General features: G+C 42.4%; 1 protein-coding gene across 4 annotated transcripts in view; it reads right to left on the bottom strand.

Annotated features, from left to right (window-relative positions):
• LOC108704998 (receptor-type tyrosine-protein phosphatase alpha) overlaps positions 1–26,985 on the bottom strand; it is a 79,799-nt gene that overhangs the window by 44,373 nt on the left and 8,441 nt on the right. For 2 of the 4 annotated variants that reach the window (XM_041580719.1, XM_041580720.1), the window contains exons 2-9: positions 19,932–20,120; positions 14,216–14,389; positions 13,140–13,331; positions 12,455–12,646; positions 6,851–7,030; positions 4,725–4,916; positions 2,177–2,356; positions 1,080–1,271 (exon numbers count right to left, since the gene is read on the bottom strand). In XM_041580719.1, coding sequence (XP_041436653.1) covers positions 1,080–1,271; positions 2,177–2,356; positions 4,725–4,916; positions 6,851–7,030; positions 12,455–12,646; positions 13,140–13,331; positions 14,216–14,389; positions 19,932–20,120 — 1,491 coding nt within the window. The remainder of the gene's footprint in view (positions 1–1,079; positions 1,272–2,176; positions 2,357–4,724; positions 4,917–6,850; positions 7,031–12,454; positions 12,647–13,139; positions 13,332–14,215; positions 14,390–19,931; positions 20,121–26,985) is intronic. The other 2 variants (XM_041580721.1, XM_041580722.1) reach the window with 2 other exon arrangements.

The following is a 26,985-nucleotide window of genomic DNA, read 5'->3' as shown; positions in this document are numbered from 1 at the left end:
GCAGTGGGTCAGTGCAGTTTTATATGAGAACTGGCAAACAGACACCCAACACCAGAAGACGGGGGGGGGGGGTGGAAATTACTGATGATCCATTAACCCACCTGGTGTCATGAAAGGTCAAACTCATTTACATTCCTAAGTAGGGTGTATATCACGGCACACAAACTATATTTTATTGGCTGTAAGGAAAATGATACATCATAGAACCACTCCCCAGCCCACTACCTGCACATGTGGGGGGAATGACCCAGAATTAATATTGGGAGATGGTCACACAATATTTGACTGATGGACTGGGTAAGTCACACTTGACAAAGGGCATGGCCCGAAACATGTTGTGTAACTCTATCCCCCAATAAAGAATCCTGCAGTCAAGTTTGCTGCCTTGGATTTGTTCCACAACAACACAAATGTATCGACTTATCAATTGGGATATCAAACACAGGATAACCCGTGGAATAAACGGACAAGAAATCTTGGTGAGCCGCACTTACTTTCTAATTTGTACCTATTTCAGACACTTTGCTAGACATCCTAGAAGACCTAGTGAATGTAAATACAGCAGAACATACCCTACTTAAAATACTAGTTTTCTATACCTGAAAGACTATTTATACACCAGATGGGGCAAAGGGACCCTCAGCAAAGAAATGGAGGAGGTTAGTAAATGCAACATTCCCTCATTTATGAAAATAGAGGATGTCTGGGCAAATACCAGAAAGTCAGGGGTCCATAGATGACAATAGATCCAGCTTCAGACAGAGTATAAATAAATGACTGGGAAGAGATCAGTGATAATGAGGTAGTGCCCCCCCTCAGAACATCAGTAACCCCTCCATGTACTAATGTTTGTTATAACGTTTATGTTTTCATGTTAAAATCAATAAAACACATTTTGGAAAAGAACCCCAACAAAACTGCACAGTGTATCATTGTTAGTGGCCAGAATGTACCACATATTATCAGGGTACAAAGACTGGGGGAAGTTTGTGCTGATATTCTGCATTCCCCTCAGGGTTACACTGTCACATGATTACTGTTACCCCCCCCCCCATTAAGCCCAAACTCATGGTACTTACCCACACAGTGAATAGGGCCTGTTACATCCCACACATTCTCATATTGTTCAGCTTTACATGTTATTGTGTTGGGAGAAGCTTTATATCCTTCTTTACATCTCACAGACACCTCATCCCTGGGCCAATAATATGATTTATCAGGAACAAGCTGCACATTTGAATCCATGGAGAGGGCAGATTTCTTGCATTGCTCTATAAGAGACAAACAGGACAGGCTCTTACTATTCATCATATGTCATTTACTCTCATTGGGAAAAGCTTATGGGGGGAGTGGGAGACTCTGTATTGCCCTGATGGTCAGACTTGCCCCCCACGTACCAGTATCTCATAGACTTCATTAATTTCCCAACTAACTGATTAATTTATTGCCCCCCCCCACTGATTTTACATTAAATGTTTAGAAAACAGGACAGTGGCCAAAATTGCCACCCAATTGAGCAGAACAGTCCCGCTTTTGTACCGAAATGTCCCAACTTTCTCTTTGATCTTCTGCACTGAACAGCCAGAAAAAGATACAAACTTGTGATTTCTTTATAGGACATGCAGGGAATCAAATGATCATTGAATCTTTCCTACTACCCATGTCCCAATATGAGTTTCACAAACCAATAAATCAGACCCATCAACACCCCCAGATTTCCCAGACACCATCCAAATGTATATACCCACTCTGTGCTAGTTTTGAGTCTCCCTCCAACCCCAAGTCTCTCTTACACCCCCATCCCTGTTACACACAAATGTTCTACCACCTCTCTCCCCTTCCATAACCAAGTGGCACTGACAGAAACTCTTAAGGAGGAGGGAGCTGCCATTCGCTTGAATTCTAAAGGGCTTATTATTGGATGTAGTAGATCATCTAACAATCACTTGTGCCAAAGGAAAGCTGCTCTTTGCCAGATCTCTGAGCTCACAGCCTGAATGTTGCCCCATCTGCTCCTCTTTGATAGAATAAATGCATCACTGCCGGGTCAATCAGCAGGTCTCTGTACTCTCATGTCTGTACCTTCTGTTTGAAGAATGATTTCTCTGGTTTCCCAGTATAAAGGAAGGGGATTTCCCCCAGGGAGATGAGTAAGTTGCTGTGGGTGAGTAAATACCTGTGCAGGGAACAAGATTATCCCATTTGGGTCTCATCTCATTTCTCATACATGTTATTGTCTTGTACTTAGGGTAATATCCCTGTACACATGACACTGTCACTGATATCCCTGAATCATAATATTCCTTGTATCCCTCAGTCTTGTATATTCCATTTATCTGTGACAGACGACACTGGGCTGGAATAAGAACAAAGTACATGCAATTATTATAATCACACAGGTTATCCTGAGACATTTCAGTTAATTCCTTATCATACAATTCTGGGGGTATCTGACATGTTACTGTGGGAGGTTCAATTATATACCAGTAACATGTAAATAAATATATATGTAAGGGGCATTAGGGTTAAGCTCCCATATGGTCTGAAAATCTCCACATGGTTGGAAATGCCCTACTCTGGGCAGTGTTGGGCCTAAATTGTATGTGAGTGTGAGTGTCCCATGTACAGTGAGCCCTGGCTTTGACCAAAAGGTGCCACTGTTGAGTCATTTCTTTACAAAGAAGAGTTGCTATGTACTCAGTCTCTATTTCCCTTCCACCCCAGTCGGGTTGGATGTGGCTGGGTGGTGAGGCCCTTGGTGGGCTTGGGGATACTGGGACAGTGATGATCATGTGAGAGCTGAACTGGAAGATGTCTGGAGCTCACAAACAGTAGAGAAACTAAAGGAGCTGCCTGGAGATAAATTCCAGTGAAAGAGGCTTGTGTGTGCTTACACTCCGGATAATTGTTGGAGCCGGGTCTGATAGTGCATACTTTTGTGAGACTGTGGATGCCTGTACCAGTTCTTGTGTGAGCCCTCTACATGAGGAAGTGTATTGGAAGGTTAAAGCATGTGGTCCCCTCTGTGAGGACAGGTTTTTATTGAGAGTCTGCTATATGGGAGCACCTGCCTTGTCCAAAGGGAGAGGTACTTTGGGGCAGATAGCGCTACCTGGAGAAAGTTAAAGAGATCTTGGGGGAAGAGACTGAATTGGAGTAATAAAGCATATAATTACAACAATGTATAATTACAAAGTCATTAAAGTGGACCTGTCACCCAAACACAAAAAGCTGTATAATAAAAGTACTTTTCAAATTAAACATGAAATCACATGTACATCTTTAATTAAAGCATTCATAGCTGTTGTAAGCTAATTTAAAAATCGCAGCTGTCAATCAAATATTGTCTGCCACTCCTCTATGCCTAGGCCCTCACTCTCTATGCAGTCTCCCCCACTCTCTCCTCTATTTCCCCAGTCCTTGATATATTCCACACCTTACCCAATTGTCAAGCCATCCCCCGCCCCCTTACTTCTTCCCTAATATCTGTGCAATCTCCTACTCCACCCTACTCCATTGTGACTATTCATGCAATCTCCCACTCCATTCCAGTCTCTGAGTAATCTCTCCTTCCTAAGTACTTATATGAGTGGTGCACTGGGGGTATAATCACATGTGTAGTAGACACCACTATTTCTGGGAGACACAGGGGTGTTCACCTTTGAGTTAACTGTTTAACTGAGTATTATGTAAAGAGGCATTTTCTGAGACAATTTGCAATTGGTTTTCATTTTTTACTATTTGTGATGTTTGAGTTATTTAGCTTTTTATTCAGTAGCTCTCCAGTTTCAGCAAACTTGTTGCTAAGGTCCATATGATCCTAGCAACCATGCACTGACTTGAATAAGAGACTGGACTATGAATAGGAGAGGACTGAATAGAACGATGAGTAATAAAAAGTAGCAATAACAATACATTTGTAGCCTTACAGAGCATTTGTTTTTAGATGGGGTCAGTGACCCCCATTTGAAAACTGGAAAGGGTCAGAAGAAGGCAAATAATTAAAAAATTAGAAAAAAGAAAAAATGAATGCCAACTGAAAAGTTGCTTAGAATTAGCCATTCCATAACATACTAAAAGTTAACTTGAAGGTAACCAGCCCTTTAAACCCCCTTACTCACACACTCTGCAATCTCTGTAAAATCGCCCAATCTCTATACTTCTATTGCAGATCTATGTGCAATATCTCATCCTCCTGTCATTATTTTAATATTTATTCATTTGTAGCCTCCCGATCACCTAGATCTCATGTTTAAAGGGAATGGGACAGTATTATAAGCACTTACTGTACAATATTAGTCCTCATTATTCTTCTGCACATGTTCCTTTCTTTCCCTGCACAACATTGCTCAGAAGAAGAAAAGCAATTCCACATGAAGCCCAGGACTAGTAGCTCTACTGTTGCCCAGACAAGTCATTGTGACAACAGTGAGTTGAAATAAATCATTGTGAGGTGCCCTTAAATCCTGTGGAATGCTAACTTGTCCTTAAAAGAATGGAAACTTAACTCTAACTGGGCTCCATGGAAAGAGTGAGTCAGTGCAAACAGTAAATTACACATCTAATTTATGCAGTTGGCCAAGTTTATCAGTCATTTATCTCATTAGCAAATATTGCTAAACTTGAATCTATTCGAATACACAGAGAATGGCAACATGAGGCTCAAAGCCAATAAAGGGGAACACACTCCTGTTCCCATCTGACCCCAAACTTGAAGTACTTACCCACACACCCAAAGGGTATATTTATATCCCACACATTCTTATCTTGTGCAGATTTACATGTTATTGTTTCCTGGGAGGGTTTATATCCCAGTTGGCATCTCACAGACACCTCAGTGTTGGGCCAATAATATGATTTATCAGGAACAAGCTGCACATTTGGATCCATGGAGAGGTCAGATTTCTTGCATTGCTCTATAAGAGACAAACAGGACAGGCTCTTACTATTCACCATATGTCATTTACTCTCATTGGGAAAAGCATATGGGGGATTGGGAGACTCTGTATTGCCCTGAGGGTCAGACTTGCCCCCCATGTACCAGTATCTCATAGTCTTCATTAATTTCCCAACTAACTGATTCATTTACTGCCCCCCCCCCACTGATTTTGCATTAAATGTTTAGAAAACAGGACAGTGGCCAAAATTGCCAGGTGCCTAATTAAGAGCTGATTTGTTTTAGTGACCCACTCTATGTAATGAGTGTGATGTGACCATTGATGTTTGTGAGTGGAAGCTAAGGGGACCCATAACCAGTATCCATTAGAACTTTACTCCATGTACCCTGAGCCACGGGAGATGTGGCCACATAAACACTCACACCAGTGGGTTACCAACACAACTGGTTATTGGGGGCAACACTCACATAGACATTTACTGACCAACTTGTACAATAACCTGTATGTGCAGTCACTTTAATAGGGTGTTTATATTGAGTTCAATTGCATTACTATGGAATCATAGGGTCTACAAAACAACTGTATTAATATAATGAACTTGCAATGTACAATCTCTGTGATTCCTTTATAGGAAATGCAGGGAAGCAAAGGATCATTGAATCTCTCCTACTACCCCCATCCCAATATGAGTTTCACAGAACAATAAATCAGACCCATCAACACCCCCCAGATTTCCCCAGACATCACCCAAATGTATATCTCCCCCCAACCCCAAGTCTCTCTAACACCCCCATCCCTCTTATACACAAATGTTCTACCACCTCTCTCCCCTTCCATAACCAAGTGGCACTGACAGCTGCAATTTGCTTGAATTATAAAGGGCTTATTATTGGATGTAGTAGATCATCTAACAATCACTTGTGCCTAGTGATGGGCGAATTTATTCGCCAGGCGCAAATTTGCACGATTCGCCGCCAGCGAATAAATTCACAAAACGCCCGCGAAAATTCGCGTCAAAAACGGGTGCTGGCGCCAAAAACGAGACGCCGGCGCCGTTTTGCGGCGAAGCGAAACGGCGCAAATTCGCCCATCACTACTTGTGCCGCAGGAATGCTGCTCTTTGCCAGATCTCTGAGCTCACAGCCTGAATGAAGTGTTTCCCCATCTGCTCCTCTTTGATAGAATCTAGTGCTGGTAATTTGTTTACCAGAACCTTATTATTTACAAGACTCCAAAACAAGGAAGGTTCTTCAGAATAACTGATTTATTTATTAGACAAAACATTGGAATCCTGTTAAGCTTGCCACAATGTCACACTTAGTATGGCACGGAGGGCTCCAAATGTCATGCCCGTTTGACCAAGTTTATATAGATTTTACAGAGTATTCACTATAAGGAAGAAGTACATGAAATTGCCAGACATGGCCAAGAAAGTACTTACATGTGAGCAGCTGCAAGTATTACTGGAAATCATTACACAAGTAACAGTTTCCTGTGTCCTACGGTTTGTAAGCCTTGTGGTCTAACACTACTAAATATAGCCAGGATGTGTACTTGTAGTTCTGTAGCTACAATTCTATCTCGTCTTCCTAACTGATGTTAACCCTTTAGCCTAGCAGGGCCTTGGCATTATGTGAACACAGTTTGATATGACATTATAGGGCCGCAATTAAATTTCCTGCACCCACCCGGCTTAGGTCTTGTCTTAGCGTATTTAGGAAATTGGGGAGTGATTTGTCCCTTTATACAGACAATTTGCCCTTCATTGGTGGTCTGTTCTCCTTATTAATTCATTTTATAAACAGTAGGCAGCACTGCCGGGTCAATCAGCAGGTCTCTGCCCTCTCATGTCTGTACCTTCTGGTTGAAGAATGATTTCTCTGGTTCCCCAGTATAAGGGAAGGAGATTTCCCCCCAGGGAGCTGAGTGAGTTGCTGGGGGTGAGTAATTACCTGTGCAGGGAACACGATTATCCCATGAGGTGATCGCCCCATTCCTCATACATTTTATTGTCACTCTCGTAGGGTAATATCCTCCTATACACTGCACTGTCACTGATTCCTCTGGATAATAATATTCCTTGTCTCCCCCAGTCCTGTTTATTCCATTTATCTGTGACAGGAGACACTGGTCTGGAATAAGAATAAAGTACATGCAGTTATTATACTCACACAGGTTATACTGAGATATTTCAGCTCATTCCTTATCATATAATACTGGGGGTATCTGGCATGTTACTGTGGGAGGTTGAATTAAACCAGTAACATATAAATACATATATATGTAAGGGGCAATAGGGTTAAGTTCCCCTATGGTCTTAAAATCTCCACATGGTTGGAAATGCCCTGCTGTGTTCAGTGTGGGGCCTAAATTGGATAAGTGAGTGTCCCATGTACAGTGAGCCCTGGCAGATTCCAGATTTGGCCAGAATGTGTCACTGTTGAGCCATTTCTTTACAAATTAGAGCTGCTATGTGCTCAGTCTCTATATCCCTTCTACCCCTGTTGAGGTTGGATGTGATTGATGGATTCTAGTGAAAGAGGCTTGGGTGTGCTCACACTCTGGATGAGTGTTGGAGCTGGGTCTGAGAGTGTATACGTTTGTGAGACTCTGTGGATGCCTGTACCAGTGAGCCCTCTGCCTGAGGGGATGCTATTGGAAGTTATTCTGTAAAAATGTTTGGCTTCCGCACCTTCTACGCATCTGCAACCACAAGTTCAGAGTCCTAAATAGCTAAAAAACCCAACAAAGTACCACAGAAGAAAGGAACTGCTAAAGAGAGTTATTATGTTGCACAATCTATAACAAATTGAATGTAAAATTAACGGTGTTGTGCTGAAATAAAGCGTGAACAAGGGAATCACATCTTGGTGTAATTAAATATTGGCCACTTCAATTAATAATTAAATTCATATTGTGAAAGATAAAAATTAGTGTCATAATTGAGTATTGTGAAAACCAAAAATAGCTAATTCATAGTTACAGTGCTGGTAGTGTGTAAAGTGCCAATTGTCTGGTACGAGGTTCACAAGTTAAAAACACTTAGGGGCAGATTTATCAAAGGACGAGGTGAAGTTTGGAAGTCAAAAACTTCGAATTTCGAGCTATTTTTTGTGTACTTCGACTAGGGAATAGTCATACTTCGATTCGAAGTTGAAAAAAGTACTGTCTCTTTAAAACTTCGACCATTCGCCACCTAAAAGCTGCCGAAGTGCTGTTTTAGCCTATGGGGGACCTCCTAGAACCTGTATGGAGGCAATTGGTGGAGTTTGAGAGATCAAAGGTCGAATTTAAAAAAACTTTGAATCGAAGTAGCGCTTTGACCGCAAAAAACTTCAACCACCATTCGGTTGGTCTTTTTGAATTCCAAGTTCAAAGTTTTTTTAACTTCGAACTTTGACCTTTGATAAATATGCCCCTTAAAATTGATAGATGTATACTGATCTGGTATATAGATTATTGGGATTATAGCATCTATAATAGATTGATATACATCGGCCTAAATGCCCTCTAGTTACACATAGTATGTTGTGCACACGACCAGGAATGGTGTCTGGTCCGGCAGCCTTTCGTGGATTGACCTTGGTTAAGGTTCACCTCATGTCGGCCGTGGGCAGACAGATGACTTGGTCGGTGAGAGGAGGTGTGGCTTTCCTCACAGGCTCTTTGTTTAGCGCGTAAAACTGTGCGTAGAACTTGTTCAGTTCCTCTGGGAGTGTGGGGTCTTCATCGTTGCTGCTCCGCGCAGGCTTGTACTGTGTGACAGCCCGAATGCCTTGCCATAAGTTGCGTGAGTCTTTTGAGTTGTCAAAATGATTTTGAATCTTCAGTGTGTACTCCTGCTTTGCTTGTCAGATGGTTCGAGAGAGGTTGGCCCTGGCTATTTTAAGAGTAACTCTGTCCCCTGATCGGAATCGGCATCTCTCTCTCTTAGCCGTGCACGAACCTTTGCTGTAAACCAGGGTTTTTTGTTGGCTCTCGTGGTGACAGTTTTGGAGACGGTAACATCCTCTATGCATTTGTTGATGTAGCAGGTCACAGAGTCTGTGTACTCTTCCAAGTTGATGGAGCTATTGTGGGTAGCAGCCTCCCTGAACATGTTCCAATCTGTGCAGTCGAAACAGTCCTGAAGCGCTTCCACAGCTCCACTCGGCCAGACTGTGATGGTTTTTATGGCTGGTTTGGGCGTTTGAGCAGCGATGTGTATGTGGGTGATAACATCACTGTCCAGTGGTTGGAGGAACCTATGTGGGCGCTCGCGAAGGCTTTGAAGGCGCCGCGCAGATTCGTGTAGACTTTGTCCAAACAGTTCTCTCCCCTTGTAGCAAAGTTCACATGTTGAGAATTTGGGAAGTCGGGAAGCACTGACTTCAGGTTCGCGTGTTTGAAATCACCAGCAACAATGATAAATCCGTCCGGGTGTATTTGAAGCTTGTTGATAGCCTCGTACAGCTCTCCTAGCGCCAGGTTAACATTTGAGCTAGGCGGCAAGTACACAGCTACCACTAGTACTGCGGTAAATTCCCTCGGCAGATAGAAAGGCCGACATTTAACAATTAAAAACTCCACTTGTGGTGAGCAGTGGCGAGTCACTTCAGCAAAGTTCGTGCACCAGAGTTTGTTGATAAAGATGCACAAACCACCACCTCGGCTCTTGCATCGTTTCTATCGGCTTGGTAGCAGGCTAGCTGGGCTAGCTGCATAGCCGAATCAGCGATGTTTGTGTTTAGCCATGTTTCCAGGGAAAATAATGATGCAACAGTCCTTTATTTCTCGCTGGCTTGAATGCTGGAGCCACAGATGATCCATCTTGTTGTCCAAGGAGCGAACGTTCGAGAGCATGATTGACGGTATCGCTGGTCAGACCGGGTTAGCCTTTAGCCTGGTGCTAATGCCCGCTCGCTTTCCTCGCTTTTGTTTACGAGCACATTGCTAGGCCCACAGTCTCCCCTGGGGTGCCCCACATCACCAGGCCAGCAGTCTCCCTGCAGCTCAGCAGTCTGCCCAGTTCAGGCCCCCAGCTCAGTCCCGGGTACCTCTACAACTCGAGTCCCTGGCTTCTGTTGAGGAGGTAGGCCCCATTTTGTTCTCCGGCTCTGTGTGTGCTAGAGAGCCCGTTTTTCCTCCTTTAGGCAGCGGATGTCCCTTTTAGGCTGCTGGTGTGGGGGATGTTGGCAGAAGGGGACTTGTAAAGCACGGATGGGCCCAGATTTTAACAGTGCCCTGGGAGCCCTTGCAGATGTGTCTTTCCTGGGGGAGGGTGGGCGTAGCTAGGAAGGAAATGTGCTCCGGAGAGCAAGAAAGGGCCTGTAACTCTCCTACCCTGCATGCCAAGGCTATGGCTAGTAGGAATAGAGTCTTAAGGGAGCAACACCAGGTGGAGACACATTCCAGGGGCTCAAAAAGTGGCATGGGCAAGGATCTTAACACAAGAGGAAGACTCAATGCTGGAAGCAATCTGTTTGCAGGAGGACAAAGCTGAAGAGCTGCCTTGAAGAACCTTTTTACCAGAGGTTCTTCAGACCAAGACTTTCCAGATAGGGCCGATAGAGCAAAGTGATGGACCCTCAGAGTACTATACTGCAGGTCTTTGTCTAGACTAGCCTGGAGGAACCTCAAAATTTGGGAAAGAGAAGCTTCTGCCAAGGCACCAAGACAGAAAAGATTCCCGTACTCTGTAATAAGTAGAAGAAGTAGAGGGCTACCTTGCCTTAAAAAGAGATTCAACCACCTTCTGAGGTAATCCTAACCCTGCCAACATTGAGCGCTCAACCTCCAAGCCTGAAGGGACAGAGCTGCTGGGTTTGGATGCAGAAGAGGACCTTGGCACAAACGATTCCTTCTCCTGGGAAGAGGCCAAGCAGGACCCACTGATAATCTGAGGAGAAACAGGTACCAAGGCCTGCATGGCCAATTTGGAGCCACCAGAATGAACTCGCTCTTGTCCTGAACAATATTCAGAAAGACTTTAAGGATGGGAGGAAAAGGGAAGGCATAGGCTAGGTTGAAGGACCAAGGCTGAAGAAGAGCATCCAGCCCTTTTTCTGTAGGACAAAACTTCCTGGAGAAGAATACTGGATGTTTCATGTTGGAACTTGTTGCAAAGAGGTTGATCTCCGGAACCTCCCATCTTTCTCTCAACATCTGGAATACCTTCTGATTCATAGCCTATACGTGACTCGAGATGGTGTTGCGACTTAGAAAATCCGCTTTCTGATTGTCTATTCCCGGAAGGTAATCTGCAATTAGCAAGCAGAGATTTTTCTCTGCCCAATCCAGGATCAATTGAACCGCTTGAAGTAGAAATCTGCTCTTGGTTCCCCCCTGCTTCTTGATGTAGGACACAGCTGTTGTGTTGTCTATCAGAAGCTTGACTGCTGGTCCCTGACGAACTTTGGCAAAAGAAAACAAGGCTAACTTTGCCACTCTTACTTCCCCTGTACCCACTCCGAGCTCAGGTGTGCTCCCCAGCCCAGAGTCATGGCATCCGTGACTAAAATTTTCCATTGAGGTTGATACAGAAGAACACCTTGCTCCAGGTTTCTCTCAGACATCCACCGCTGAATGGAGTCTTTGAAGGACTGGGAAAGAGGAATTAACTTGTTTCAGTCCTTCTTCCACCTGTTCATATGATCTAGGAAGAGGTACTGAGCTGGCCTCATGTGCCATCTGGCCCATTTTGTGACTGGAATGGTGGAGGCCATGGAACCTATCAGGGACATCATATCTCTGGCTGAAACCTGCTCCTTGATTTGAAAGCTTGAAGCAGGATTGGTGAGAGTACTGACCCTCTGGGGAGGAAGAGAGACTGACCCTTCCATGTTAAACCATGATCCCAAGTAAACCAAGGACTGGGAGGGGATCAGCTGGCTCTTCTCCAAAATTACCAACCACCCATGGGTTTCCAGAAAACTGATGACACAGTTCCAATGATGGAGCAGGGTGCTTCTGTGTCTGGATGACACTAGGATGTTGTTAAGATAGTGCCAAATGGAAATGCCCTCCAGCTGGAGAGCTGCAATGAAGGTGACTTACACTTTTGAGAATACCCTTGGGCTGTGGACAAGCCGAAGGGCGGCAGGCACCGAAACTGGAAATGCTTTCCTGCAATGAAGAAGTGAAGGAAGCATTTGTGAGACTCCGCTACCGGGATATCCAGGTAGGCATCCCATAAATCAAAGAAAAGTAGCCAATCCCCTGGATGCACTGCTTCGATGAAAGATAACATGGATTCCATTTTGAACTTTTGAACCCTCGGGTACCTGTTGACAAGTTTCAGTTTGTTCTTCTTGAGCAAAAATAGGACTGAGTTAAAAAAACACTCTTATTCACAACTCCTTCATTTAATTTGTCACAAATTAGGAAATACAGACAGGAGATTGAAGTGAATGACATGGCAATCAGCCAATCGCTGATTGCCATGTCATCCGTCCCACCCCTAATGTCACCGGCCCACCTCTGTCACCCGCCACCCAACATCCTGGCCCACTCCCCTACATCACTGGTCCCCACCGCCCGCTTTCTCAGAAATAAATGTTGAGAACCCTACTACTTACCCACACAGCGAATGAGTGTATTTACATCCCACACAGACTCATATTGTGCAGATATACATGTAATTGTGTCCCGTGAGGGTTTATATCCCAGTGGGCACCTCACAGACACCTCAGTGTTTGGGGGATAATAATCTTGGGGTGGAACAAGCTGCACATTTGGATCCATGGAGAGGTTAGATTTCTTGCATTGCTCTATAAGAGACAAACAGGACAGGCTCTTACTATTCATCATATGTCATTTACTCTCATTGGGAAAAGCTTATGGGGGAGTCTAACACTGTGTAATAATATGTAATAATATGTAATAATATGTGTTGCACATATGAAAATGAATTCAGAGGGTAGGGTAGGAAAGAAGTCCATTTATTGCAGGGAGCTGAAAGACAACAGGAACATTCTCTTAATCCTGCACATGGGAACTGGTGCATCAGGTAAAAGTTCCTACCTCAGCTGAGCACATTGGTTCCCTCTGCAGTAGCAGAACAGGAAGTGATCCTGGAAAATACAGTCTTATAGGAAACAAAATGTACTGAACTTGTTCTATTGCACAGATAGATTAATTATGGGGGTGCTTAACGTTGTACCTTTTGTACCTTTGTACCTCTTACAATTGCCCTGAGGGTCAGACTGTAACAGTCACATGATCCCTGTTATGCTGTTTAACCCTTAAACTTGAGGTACTTACCAACACAGTTAATAGGGGCTGTTACATTCCACACATTCTTATCATGTTCAGCTTTACATGTTATTGTCTTGTGTGAAGCTTTATATCCTTCTTTACATCTCACAGACACCTCATCCCTGGGCCAATAATAATATTTATCAGGAACAAGCTGCACATTTGGATCCACGGAGAGGTCAGATTTCTTGCATTGCTCTATAAGAGACAAACAGGACAGGCTCTTACTATTCATCATATGTCATTTACTCTCAGTGGGAAAAGCTAATGGGGGAGTAGGACACTATGTATTGCCCTGGGGGTCACAAGTAACTGTGTGGCCCTCAGTGAATGTGTAGTTTCAGAGTGAATTCCTGTCTAATTAAATTTGGAAAAAGTGGGAACAGTTAAATTAGCTGATTTGGTGGATCAGACTTACATAGTAAGGTGGGCTGTACAATATCTTATGCCCATTGAGTTCAACCCTACTCAACACTGTCCACTTCCCACTTATTTCTATTAGTTCCTCAACAGATACTGTGGGGGGACGGAGGTTCCATCAGATCTATTTTTATTCACACCCCATAGAGTCTCCTTATACCCCCAAGTGATATCACAGGACAATTAATAGAGCAATTTGAACAGACACGTGGATGGCCAGATTGTACAGATGTGATGGTGGACAGGGTTGGATGTACATAGCGGGCGCCCCTAGTCCTGCTTCCATTCCTCATGCCTGTCTCCTTGCTTTCACATTTCCATCATTAGGTTGGGAGCACTGAGGATTGGTGCAACGGAAATTAAAAAAAACTATTGTATCTCCTCAGTAGCCCCAGAACTTCTGAACCAAATGTGGATTTGGTTGGGCGGCATGTGCCATACCTCCCAACTGTCCCGTTTTTAGAGGGACAGTCCCTCTTTTGACAACTCAACCTGCACCTGTACTTTTGACACTAATAAAACTGACACTAATAACTTGGGAATTACAATCCAGAATGGGAGTCAATCCAGGTAAAAAAGCAGTGGTTAAAATGACACATGTGCAATAAGTTAATAACACGGGGCAAGTAGAGATGAGTAAGTTACTGTGGGTGAGTAATTACCTGTGCAGTGAACATGATTATCCCACGAGCTGCTCGTCCCATTCCTCATACATCTTATTGTCACTTCTTTAGGGTAATATCCCACCATACACTGCACTGTCACTGATTCCTCTGGATCATAATATTCCTTGTCTCTCCTGTATATTCCATGTAGTGCTGACAGGTGACACTGGACTGTAAAATCAGTAAATGACACAATTTAACAGTTAAGTTACAATTCTTATCATACAAGCCTGGGGGTACCTATAGGGTAATGTGCAGGAGCGTTGCACCAATTAGGCGAGTTAAAAACCTTTCCTCAGGCGGAAACTCCCGGCAGGTTATGAGGGGCGGCAAAAGAAAATGCACCTGTACCTTTAAGAGCCAAATGTCCAGTCTTTAAAGGAGAAGGAAAGCTACGGAGGAATTTTATTGATAATAGATTAGCTGCAATAGTGCAAGCTAGAATGCTATATTTATTCTGTAGAATGTTTTACCATACCTGAGTAAAAAGCTCTAGAAACTCTCTGTTTGTTTAGGATAGGAGCTGCAGTATTAATGTGGTGTGACATCACTTCCTGCCTGAGTCTCTCCCTGCTCTGGGCTCAGATTACAGTAGAGAAGGGAGGAGGGGAGAGGAGCAAACTGAGCATGCTCTTGCCCAGGGCAATGAGGTTTAAGCTGAAGGCAGGAAGTCTGATACAGAAGCCCATGAGTACACAATAGAAGGAAAGAAATGCAGTGTTTTTTTTGACAGGGGACTCAGAGCAACATTACTTTGGGGGTTTACTGGTATATTTAGATGGACCTTTCTGATAAGGTTTACTTAGTTTTAACCTTTCCTTCTCCTTTAAACCAGAAATGTGACTTTTCTATTATAAGAGAAAGTAATTGTGCTCTCTGCACTATAAATGTGATCTCTGGGGCAGAAGGGGGCAGCTCCAGAATCAGCACTGGTAATGTGAAGCTGAACAATTTCAATAAAATATATTATAACATTACATCCTCATCTGCATTATTATGATTATTATTATTATTAACATGTATTTTAAGAGCACCAACATATTTTGCAGCGCTATAAAACAAATGAGTTTATACAAAGAAATCACATGCATTACATACATAGAACATACAGAATTACGCACATAGCGACCAGTACTGGTACAAAAGATGAGGAAGGCCCTGTGCAAAAGAGCTTACAATCAAAAGGGGAAGAGAATGAGACTCAAGGTGTGGGAAGGGGAAGATCAGAAATCAGCAGGTGAGAGATTTAGTACTGTATATGGTATTGAATTTGGTAGCTAAACAAAGTGAGGAGAGCCTTCTCTAAATAAGTGTGTATGAGATGTTTTGAAAGCAGAAAGTTTGGGGAAAAGTGGGACCGACTGTGGGAGAGAATTCCAGAGGAATAGTGAATGTGAGGAGGTAATGAGAGAAGAGTTGAGGAGCAGGTCAGTAGAGGAGAGTAAAAAAGCAGTTGGGTGAGTATATAGAGATGAGATCAGAGATGTAGAGAGGGGCAGATTTATAAAGTGCTTTAAATGTCAAGGTCATGAATTAGAATTTTATTCTGAAAGGTAGTGGAAGCAAGTGTAGGGATTGGCAGAGAGACTGTCAGAGAGACTGTCAGAGTGGCACATAGAGAGACTGGCAGAGGAGGAGTGGGTACTGATGTGTATAAGCCTGGCAACAGTATTCACTGTGGACTGGAGAGCTGACAATCTCTGGTGGAGAAGGCATTAATACTAATACACATTTTTGTAAATACCCAATCCATATGGATAACTGACTTCTGTATAAGAGATCCCATTCCTGTATTTCAAGGATTGGGCTTAGAGAATATAGATAGATATAGGGTTGGCACCCATGTGGCTTTGATCTTTACATCATAGGCCTGTCCATTCAAAACTCTGTCATTTTCAAAACGTTGAAAAAACCCAACAGAAGTCCAGCCATTTGCCTCCAAGTGATGCAATAACCCCCATCATAACTCCACCAGCATCAATGAGCCCACCTCTAATATCATCACGCCCCTCCCCATTTATTGGGGTTTAGCCACTTGCAAAACTGTCAGCCCAATCCATCACACTGGGCAGAGTAAGAACTTCCTTATAACTCCTCGTTCTCAGTTCCCTCTATTCCATCTGCTCCTTCCCTAATCCTTGTGTAATATCTGCCTCATCCACACTCCTCTCCTTTCTTTGCCATTGTCTTCTCAGATGGGCAACTTGTTTACCCCCCTTGTTTAGTTTCTGGGGTCAGTGACCCTCAACAGCCAGACACCATAGTCACCTACTGATTGGAGACAGTTAGGGGCAGATGTATTAAGGGTCGAATATCGAGGGTTAATTAACCCTCGATATTCGACTGGGGAATTAAAATCCTTCGACTTTGAAGTCGAAGGATTTTGCGCAAATAGTTCGATCGAACGATCGAAGGAATAATCGTTCGATCGAACAATTAAATCCTTCTAATCGAACGATTCGAAGGATTTTAATCCATCGATCGAAGGATTATCCTTCGACCAAAAAAGATAGCCAAGCCTATGAGGACCTTCCCCATAGGCTAACATTGACTTCGGTAGCTTTTAGGTGGCGAACTAGGGGGTCGCGGTTTTTTCTAAAAGAGACAGTACTTCGACTATCGAATGGTCGAATAGTGGAACGATTTTTAGTTCAAATCATTTGATTCGAAGTCGAAGTTGTAGTCGAAGGTCGAAGTAGCCCATTCGATGGTCGAAGTAGCCAAAAAAACACTTTGAAATTCGAAGTATTTTTTCTTCTATTCCTTCACTCGAATTTAGTGAATGGGCCCCTTAGAATTTTGAAAATTTGAATATCGAAATTTATCATGTACTATCTCGACTTTGATGATTCACCATCTAAAACCTGCCGAATTTCTGTTTTAGCCTATGGGGGACCTCCTAGAACAGTGATCCCCAATCAGTAGCTCGTGAGTAACATGTTGCTCTCCAACCCCTTGGATGTTGCTCCCAGTGGCCTCAAAGCAGGTGATTATTTTTTTAATTCCAGGCTTGGAGGCACATTTTGGTTGCTTAAAATCCAGATGTACTGCCAAACAGAGTCTCCTGTAGGCTGCCAGTCCACATAGGGGCTACTAATAGCCAATCACAGCCCTTATTTGGCACCCCAGGAACATTTTTCATGCTAGTGTTGCTCCTCAACTCTTTTTACATCTGAATGTTGCTCATGGGTGAAAATGGTTGGGGACCCCTGTCCTAGAACCTATTTGGAGTCAATTGGTGAACTTTAACAAATCCGCTTCGACTAGAACTGCTTCACTGTCAAACCCACAAAAGCTGAATATAACATTTAGGGGCATATTTATCAACAGTCAAATTTCGAATTTGAAAAAAAAAAGTCCAATCGAAATTAAGTCGAAATTTTTTTGGTTAGTTTTCGATCGAATAGGTCCGTATTCGGTCAAATTCAAATCATATGAATCGAAGTAATAGTGCATTTGAACTAATTCGAATCAAAGTCTTTCCCAAAAAACAGTGAAGCAGTTCTAGTCGAAGCATAATACTGGTGGTCCTACTTAGTCTGCTAAAGAATGTGTATTACACAATTGACAAAAACAATTGAAATGTTTCTTAGAATAGATTCAACTCACGTATAATATAATAATACTTAATACGGTGTTAAATAGTTGAACTTCCCCTTTGACTCTTTTTCTCACATCTCTCTCTATCTCTTCTGCCTATTTCCGCAGCTGTCTGGTTGTTGGGGGTCACTGACTCTGGCAATCAATAAACAAACTGACTAAGAGGCATCAGTGATATGGCTACACTTAGGGGCAGATGTATCAAGGGTCGAATATCGAGGGTTAATTAACCCTCGATATTTGACTGCCAAATTAAAATCCTTCGCCTTTGAATATCGAAGTCGAAGGATTTTGCGCAATTCGTTCGAACGATTAAATCCTTCGAATCAAAGTTTCGAAGGATTTTCATCCATCGATCGAAGGATTATCCTTCGATCATAAAATTGTTAGGAAGCCTATGGGGACCTTCCCCATAGCCTAACATTGGCCTCGGTAGGTTTTAGGTGGCGAACTAGGGGGTCGAAGAAATTTTTAAAGAGACAGTACTTCGAATATCGAATGGTCGAATAGTCGAACGATTTTTAGTTCGAATCGTTCGATTCGAAGTCGAAGGTCGCAGTCGAAGGTCGAAGTAGCCAATTCGATGGTCGAAGTAGCCAAAAAAACCATTTGAAATTCAAACTATTTTTCCTCTATTCCTTCACTCGAACTTAGTGAATGGGCCCCTTAGTTTATTTTTAAATCCTATTTCATGACGTTAGGCAATGTAAACAAACTTCACTTACACAATATAAAGTATTTCCATCAGTGTTGGAATTCACAGTCACAGGTAGGAGCAATGTTGTAGACAGTGTTCTGAAGACAAGCTTTATATCATGCCAAGATTCTGTGCCAGAATGGGCCACCTAATAACTAAGCCCATGCACTGGCTACACAATTCTAGACTGAGGGGGAAAGAGAAGAGGGCAGTAGAGATGTCGCGAACTGTTCGCCGGCGAACTTGTTCGCGCGAACATCGGGTGTTCGCGCTCGCCGGAAGTTCGCGAACGTCGCGCGACGTTCGCCATTTTGGGTTCGCCATTGTTGGCGCTTTTTTTTGCCCTCTCACCCCAGACCAGCAGGTACATGGCAGCCAATCAGGAAGCTCTCCCCTGGACCACTCCCCTTCCCTATAAAAACCGAAGCCCTGCAGCGTTTTTTCACTCTGCCTGTGTGTGCTGAAGAGATAGTGTAGGGAGAGAGCTGCTGCCTGTTAGTGATTTCAGGGACAGTTGAAAGTTTGCTGGCTAGTAATCGTTTTGATACTGCTCTGTTATTGGAGGGACAGAAGTCTGCAGGGGTTTGAGGGACATTTAAGCTTAGGTAGCTTTGCTGGCTAGTAATCTACCTTCTACTGCAGTGCTCTGTATGTAGCTGCAGTGGGCAGCTGTCCTGCTTCTGATCTCATCTGCTGACTGCTGCAATAACAGGCAGATTTTTCAGATACATTTTTGCCCTTGATCCCCCTCTGGCATGCCACTGTCCAGGTCGTTGCACCCTTTAAACAACTTTAAAATCATTTTTCTGGCCAGAAATGTCTTTTCTAGATGTTAAAGTTCGCCTTCCCATTGAAGTCTATGGGGTTCGCGAACCGTTCGCGAACCGCTCGCATTTTTGCGCAAGTTCGCGAATATGTTCGCGAACTTTTTTTCCGACGTTCGCTACATCCCTAGAGGGCAGTGATATCCAGGAATTGCAGAATAGAAAAGTAATTGCCTAAAGAATAGAGGAGGGACATGCAAAATATCATTGACTGCTGAGGTTTTTAAATGAGTTTATAACAAGTATTTTTTGGGGCTTTCACGTTTAATTTGAAAAGGACTTTTATTAAACAGTTTTTTTGTGTCTGAATCATAGGTCCCCTTAAATGTTCTTTCTCATTGATGTTTTATGCTGACATCCAAAGTCAGCATTGGATGTAATTGGTTGCTGGGGTAATTAAACTCTAATTACTGGTTGCTGGGGTAATTAAACTCTAGCAACCAGAGCTGCCAAGCAAGAAACTTTAATATTTGAAATAATAAAAAATAAAGTGTAAATGTACATTTTTTTAGAATTCTGCTGTCAATATTATAGCAACAGATTTAAGTTACATGACCCCCCCCCCGCATAACCCCAAACTTATGAAACTTACCCTCACACCGAATGTCGGTTACATCCCACACAGACTCATATTGTGCAGATTTACATGTAATTGTGTCCTGCGGGGGTTTATATCCCAGTGGGCACCTCACAGACACCTCAGTGTTTGGGGGATAATAATCTTGGGGTGGAACAAGCTGCACATTTGGATCCCTGGAGAGGTCAGATTTCTTGCATTGCTCTATAAGAGACAAACAGGACAGGCTCTTACTATTCATCATATGTCATTTACTCTCATTGGGAAAAGCTTATGGGCAGTTAAATCATTCTGATGTTGCTCTGATCAGGCAGGAGATGGAAACCTTCTGATCTCTTACTTGAGTAGAACAACATCAGAACAGTATGTGGGATATAGAGGTCCCAAAACGAAGACAAACGCATATGGTCTGTCATTTCAGGTTGTGCAAAATCAATACATTAACAGCATATTTCCCACATACTATTACTTACCAAGATAAATCACCCTAAATATGAAAGCCTGAACAATTTGATGCCCAATGTACATTTACGTTTATCAAAGAATATAGAATGTACAGACCCCAAAATCTACCTGCTGCTTGTTCTTATTTGATGGGTTACATTTGGGGGCTGATTCATTAAGGGTCGAATATCGAGGGTTAATTAACCCTCGATATTCGACTAGGAATTGAAATCCTTCGACTTCGAATATCGAAGTCGAAGGATTTAGCGCAAATACTGCGATCGTACGATCAAAGGATTATTCCTTCGATAGAACGATTAAATCCTTCGAATCGAACGATTCGAAGGATCTTAATCCAACGATCGAAGGAATATCCTTCGATCAATAAAACACAGGCAAGCCTATGGGGACCTTCCCCATAGGCTAACATTGACTTCGGTAGCTTTTAGATGGCGAACTAGGGGGTCGAAGTTTTTTTTAAAGAGACAGTACTTCAACTATCGAATGGTCGAATAGTCAAACGATTTTCACTTCAAATCCTTCGATTCAAAGTCGTAGTCGTAGTCGTAGTCGAAGGTCGAAGTAGCCCATTCGATGGTCGAAGTAGCCCAAAAAATACTTGGAAATTCAACGTTTTTTTACTTCGAATCCTTCACTCGAATTTAGTGAATCGGCCCCTTACACTAATTTATAAACACTGCCAGTTTTATGTGGGATAAAAGCTACAAAAAACTATGGCGACCCCTGAAAATCATATGTTTTTGGAAAGTGTTGGTGTGTGCATTTGTGTATAGCTCAGAAAAGTGTATAAATATGTAAGTGTATAAATGTGTGTATATGTACACAATCTCCATATTCACAAACTTAAATCCGATACAATACCGACTCAACTGCCACGTTTCATATTCTGGTGAAAGAAACAATTACAGACACTTTTGTGAATATGTCGTTAAAACAACAAACCTAGACAGATTTTTTTTTTTGTAAAATGCAGTAAAGCTCAGTCTAACAATTCCACCTGTGTGAGCTCCGCATTGTCTCCCCCAATCTCTATTCACCCCACTTTTGGGTGCAGTATGGGGATCAGCAGCCTATTGTCAGGGTACAAGCCCTGTGTAATCAGAAATGAATAACAATAGGTTTATCAACAAGAAAAACTGTTTATATTAACATAGTAACATAGTAAGTAAGGTTGAAAAAAGACACTCGTCCATCAAGTTCAACCTTTCAGTTTTTTTTTTTTATCTGCCAGTTGATCCAGAGGAAGGCAAAAAACCCATCTGTATTATCTGCACCCCATATATATTATTTCTATATACAAAGGTCCAACATAAATAGGTGACAAAACCTTGTTTATGCCTCACATTTGCATTATTTTGTTATTTGTTGCTAAATGAACGGGGCAGTGTTAGCATTTAGAGCAAATGTATACATATATGTATTATAGATCTTTATTTAAAGGGTAAATAAAAACACCCTGGGTTTAGTACCAGTACACAGCCCACCCCCATCATGCCCAGAACAACAGAGCTTCCCATCAGCGTTGCACCTCTTTATCTGTGTCCCTTCTATTCCCAACACCCATCTTGCTAATCAGTGAGCAGCACATACACAATGGCACCTAAACTGGGATCTTGGCTACTGGCCATGTTCCTAGGGGAGATGGAATGGGATAAAAGTGAGTGTTCTGTGATATTGGCTGGTTAAAGTGGCAGGGAATCTCTGAAGGGCACAATCATTAGTAGGAGGCAGAGGTATTGTGAGAGTCACCTGATGTCAGACTGACAGGTGTAGGCGGAGCAGCTAAAGGCACAACCATTAGTAGGAGGTACAGGTACAGTGATAGTCACCTGATGTCAGACTGACAGGTGTAGGGGGAGGAGCTAAAGGCACAATCATTAGTAGGAGGTACAGGTACAGTGAGAGTCACCTGATGTCAGACTGACAGGTGTAGGGGGAGGAGCTAAAGGCACAATCATTAGTAGGAGGCACAGGTACAGTGAGAGTCACCTGATGTCAGACTGACAGGTGTAGGGGGAGGAGCTAAAGGCACAACCATTAGTAGGAGGTACAGGTACAGTGAGAGTCACCTGATGTCAGACTGACTGAGATTTAGGAGGAGCTAAAGAGGTTTGTGACTATGGAGGGAAATTTTATTTTGTGAATTCCCCCTATGTCCCTCTTATATTTTCCTATGTACAAGTGAGAGCACTGCTTTTCATTTCATCTTAGTGTTTTGTGTCACTGAAAAAACAAGGAACTGAATAATGTCCTCCAAATCCAGCCCAGAACCTTCAGTATAAACACATGGAATAAGGAGTCTCCTTGGGTCTCAGACAAAGATGGCGGATAAACTTTACAAGCGAGTGGGGCCTCACAGTCTGAGATTTAGGGGCAAAATATAACAATTGACTAACTTTTCCCAAAATGAAACCTTCACTACAACATTGGCAAGACACAAATGTAATCCTTCTTATTCATAATTCTTATTCTTATATAAATACTTCTACTTTCAGCCAAACAATCAATTGATGTGGTGTCCAATACCCCTGTCTGCTGGTCATGTGCAGATCTATCTCTCCTCTCCTGGTCTCAACCCAGAGCTCTGCCTGTCTCATGTCTCTACTTGGATTCCCCAACAATCCCTTCAATTAAACCTCTCTGAGACACAAAGGGGCTGATTCACTATGGGTCGAATATCGAGGGTTAATTAATATCGAATATCGAAGTCGAAGGATTTAGCGCAAATGCTACGATCGTACAATCGAAGGATTATTCCTTTGATCGAACAAATAAATCCTTCGATCGAACGATTAAATCCTTCGAATCGAACGATTCGAAGGATTTAAATCCAACGATCGAAGGATTATCCTTCGATCAAAAAAACTTAGGGAAGCCTATGGGGACCTTCCCCATAGGCTAACATTGACTTCGGTAGCTTTTATCTGCCGAACTAGGGGGTCGAAGTTTTTTTTAAAGAGGCAGTACTTCGACTATCGAATGGTCGAATAGTCGAACGATTTTTAGTACGAATCCTTCGATTCGTAGTCGTAGTCGAAGGTCGAAGTAGCCCATTCGATGGTCGAAGTAGCCCAAAAAATACTTCGAAATTCGAAGTTTTTTTACTTCGAATCCTTCACTCGAATTTAGTGAATCGGCCCCTAATCATTCTCTTCCCCCATCCAACACCCAAAACATCACAGTTAACAATTGCCCCATCTCCTCACATCACTTATTAAATCATGTCTAAGGAATATTTCCAAAATACGATCATTTATCACTGAAGAGGGAGGAGTACTTTATACTATATAATGATATAATGGCATATATACATGCGTCTTGGTGCTAATTTTGGATAGACCATTGGTAATGTCCTGTAGTTAATAGGGATATTCTCTGGCCACTAGATGGAGCTGGTACAGATGGGGTGATGGGTAAAGAGGGTTTATAAAGCTGTTGTTTCTATGAATGTGATGTGGCTTTGCTCCAATGGGAACTGTTGAGAGAATGATTCACACCCAGTTGTGTCTTCACACTCTTCTCCCTTTACGTAAGGCCAGTGATGCCCAGGGAGAACTCCCTCATTCTCTTCCTAGAATTACTGGTGGCAAATGCCAGACCTATAACTGACTTAAACTCCAGGAACTCACCTTTTTGGTGTTGGGTGAGCTCCAGGGGGTACAACAATGTGACTGGAGGGGGTCCAGGATGCTAGAGAGAAAATAAAATTGTCTCTGAGCTACAAGAGCCACATTTCCAGTTTGACAACCAGAAATGAGGCTGTTTAAGTTACTAGGAGCATCGTATTTGGCAACTCTTGTAACCAGTGGGGCTCTACCTCCTGAGCTGAATTTCTCACTTGCCTCATTAGTGCAGTTTCCCTTTTAACCTCTCTCATGGGGTAGAGTCCTGCAGTGGGTCGGGTACCCGCGGGTTCCCCACAAAAACCTGCTGTACCTTGCAGGTTGAGGGGAGAAGTTCTGGGTGCGGGTAAAGACGTGGGTCGGCGGTTCTGCAGGTTTCGGGTCTTCTCAATAACGATATTTACTCCTTTTTTCTGGTCACAGCTACTTCCAATGATGTCACTTCCGGTTTACAATGACAGCACTTCCTGAATCCTGATTCTTAATGGTCAGCGGGTCGCGGGTCCGAGTTGCGAATAAGGTACTTGCGGATAGGGTCGGGGTAGTGGTTCTAAGCGGGTAAGAATGTAGGTTGTGGGTTCGGGTTATGGATTGCAGGTTGCGGGTACGGGTCGGGTACGGGTCCCAAAAAATGGACCCACGCAGGACTCTATCATGGGGTCCCAATGGGCTCCCCCTGCTGACAGTTGCCTCCTTCCTTCTGGCCCTGCGCACTGCTGCCAAAATTGTTTCTCTCCGTTATTTAATTTTTATCTAGTGGTGAAGCATCATGGGAGAAGAGTCATTGAGCAGAACAGGAGGAATTCACTGGATTAAAAACTCATATTTTGTCTATCTCGTTAAAAATATAACAATTCACAAGGAGACGTTTGTATTAGAAAACCTCAAACACTTGATGGGCATTAGCCACTTCCTCAATAGCCAGTCCAGTCCCATAATGTACATGAGTTTAAATTCCCATAAGAATCTGCTCACTAAAAACAGTAACCAATATAAACCACATCACAACATTTCCCAAAGTTTATAGAGGAATCAATACACTAAGGGGCCGATTCACAAAGGGTCGAATATCGAGGGTTAATTAACCCTCGATATTCAACTGGGAATTAAAATCCTTCGACTTCGAATATCGAAGTCGAAGGATTCTAGCGCAAATAGTGCGATCGAACGATAAAATCCTTCGAATCGAACGATTCAAAGGATTTTAATCCAACAATCGAAGGATTATCCTTCGACCAAAAAAACGTAGGAAAGCCTATGGGGACCTTCCCCATACGCTAACATTGGGTTTGGTAGCTTTTAGATGGCGAACTAGGGGGTTGAAGTTTTTTCTTAAAGAGACAGTACTTCGACTATCGAATGGTCAAATAGTCGAACGATTTTAAGTTCGAATCCTTCGATTCGAAGTCGTAGTGGAAGCTCGTAGTAGCCCATTCGATGGTCGAAGTAGTCCAAAAAACACTTCGAAATTCGAAATTTTTTTTACTTCGAATCCTTCAAAATAAAGCAGAATTTCCCAGTTAATAATAACAGTATAACTCTTATTATCAGTTCATAGCCCCATAATTATCTGTCGTTTTTTTTCTTTAGTATTTTCAAAACAAAACAGACAAACAAACAATAAAGAACGAAAATTAAGGGAAAAAGATAGAGAAAAAAATTAATGCGACTGATGAAAGAAAATTGAAAGTTTCTGGGTCACATGTGCAATTGGACAGATTATATCGCTTCACAGCTAATAAAATCCAGAAACCATCTTTGTATTTTACTATTAACGTCAATGGGGCAGATTTAATAAAGGACGAAGTGGTCGTCGCTAGAAAAAATTCACCAGAAATCCAATCCGCAGGGACATCGCCAATTTACTAACAGACATAGAGGACAATTCACTAGCGAACGGTTACATCACTAACGAAGTTCCTCGCCCTTCCGCCAGGCGAATTTTCAATCAGGATAATGATCACTACTCCACGAAGTCACTAAAGTGTGACTTTTCCATTATGTTTCCCCTTTCGCCAGCGTTTCCTTCGCCAGTTTAGAGCAGGTCAACTGATAATACTAAACTACATACTCCTCACTCATATGTCAGTGACATCATATATTTTTAACAATTTGAGGGGCAAACCACATTTGTTTTAGGGTGGGCTCATGTCTAGGACATTAGAGGATCTTTTGTCTTTATTTTTCTTCCTTGGACATTTGTAATAATAAGTGGCTACTTCAAGTATTTACACCAACATCTCTAATAAAGACGTATATATATATGATCTATATGTACCCGCCCTATTCAAATTGACCTAGAGCATGTACAGTATGTATGTATATTTTTATTTGTATAGCGCTCCTCGAGGGCAAAGCACTGTACCGCAAAACAATAAATTAGTAGTAACAAACAAGGGGTCATTGAAATAAAAAAGTAACAATAAGTGCATTATTAGAAATACAATTCACATAAATATAAAATATAATTACAATGCAGATTAAGTGCTCAGTGTCAAGGAAACAAAAGGCTAGAGGAGCCTACCCCGTAGAGCTTACAATCTAAATGGGAGGGTAACATACAGACACAATTCAGAGGGGTATTAAGGTTTTCAGCTAAAAACACAGAACAGAAATGGTTGTCCTTTAAACTGATAGGACTAAACGTAGAAGCTCTAAGAATCATCCTGTGTGGCTTATTACAGAAGTAAAGAAGTTAATGGAAAAGAAGAGAAAGGCATTTAATAACTACAAATCTGTAGGGACAGAAGCTGCATTTAATGAATATAAACACTGTAATAAATGTTGTAAATCAGCAATCCGGAAGGCTAAGAAAAGAAATGAAGAGTTATTCTGATTTTCTCAGATTCACTGTCATCTGGTATGGTGCCTATGGATTGGAGAAAAGCTGATGTTATTCCAATATTTAAAAAGAGATTACGATCTCAGCCTGGCAATTATAGGCCAGTAAGCTTGACATCTGTGGTGGGCAATTTATTTGA

Source organism: Xenopus laevis, chromosome 1S, assembly GCF_017654675.1.
Source record: "Xenopus laevis strain J_2021 chromosome 1S, Xenopus_laevis_v10.1, whole genome shotgun sequence".
NCBI classification, from domain to species: Eukaryota; Metazoa; Chordata; class Amphibia; order Anura; family Pipidae; genus Xenopus; species Xenopus laevis.
Note: the sequence above shows the minus strand (reverse complement) of the source record. Positions and strands in the feature narration are given on the sequence as shown.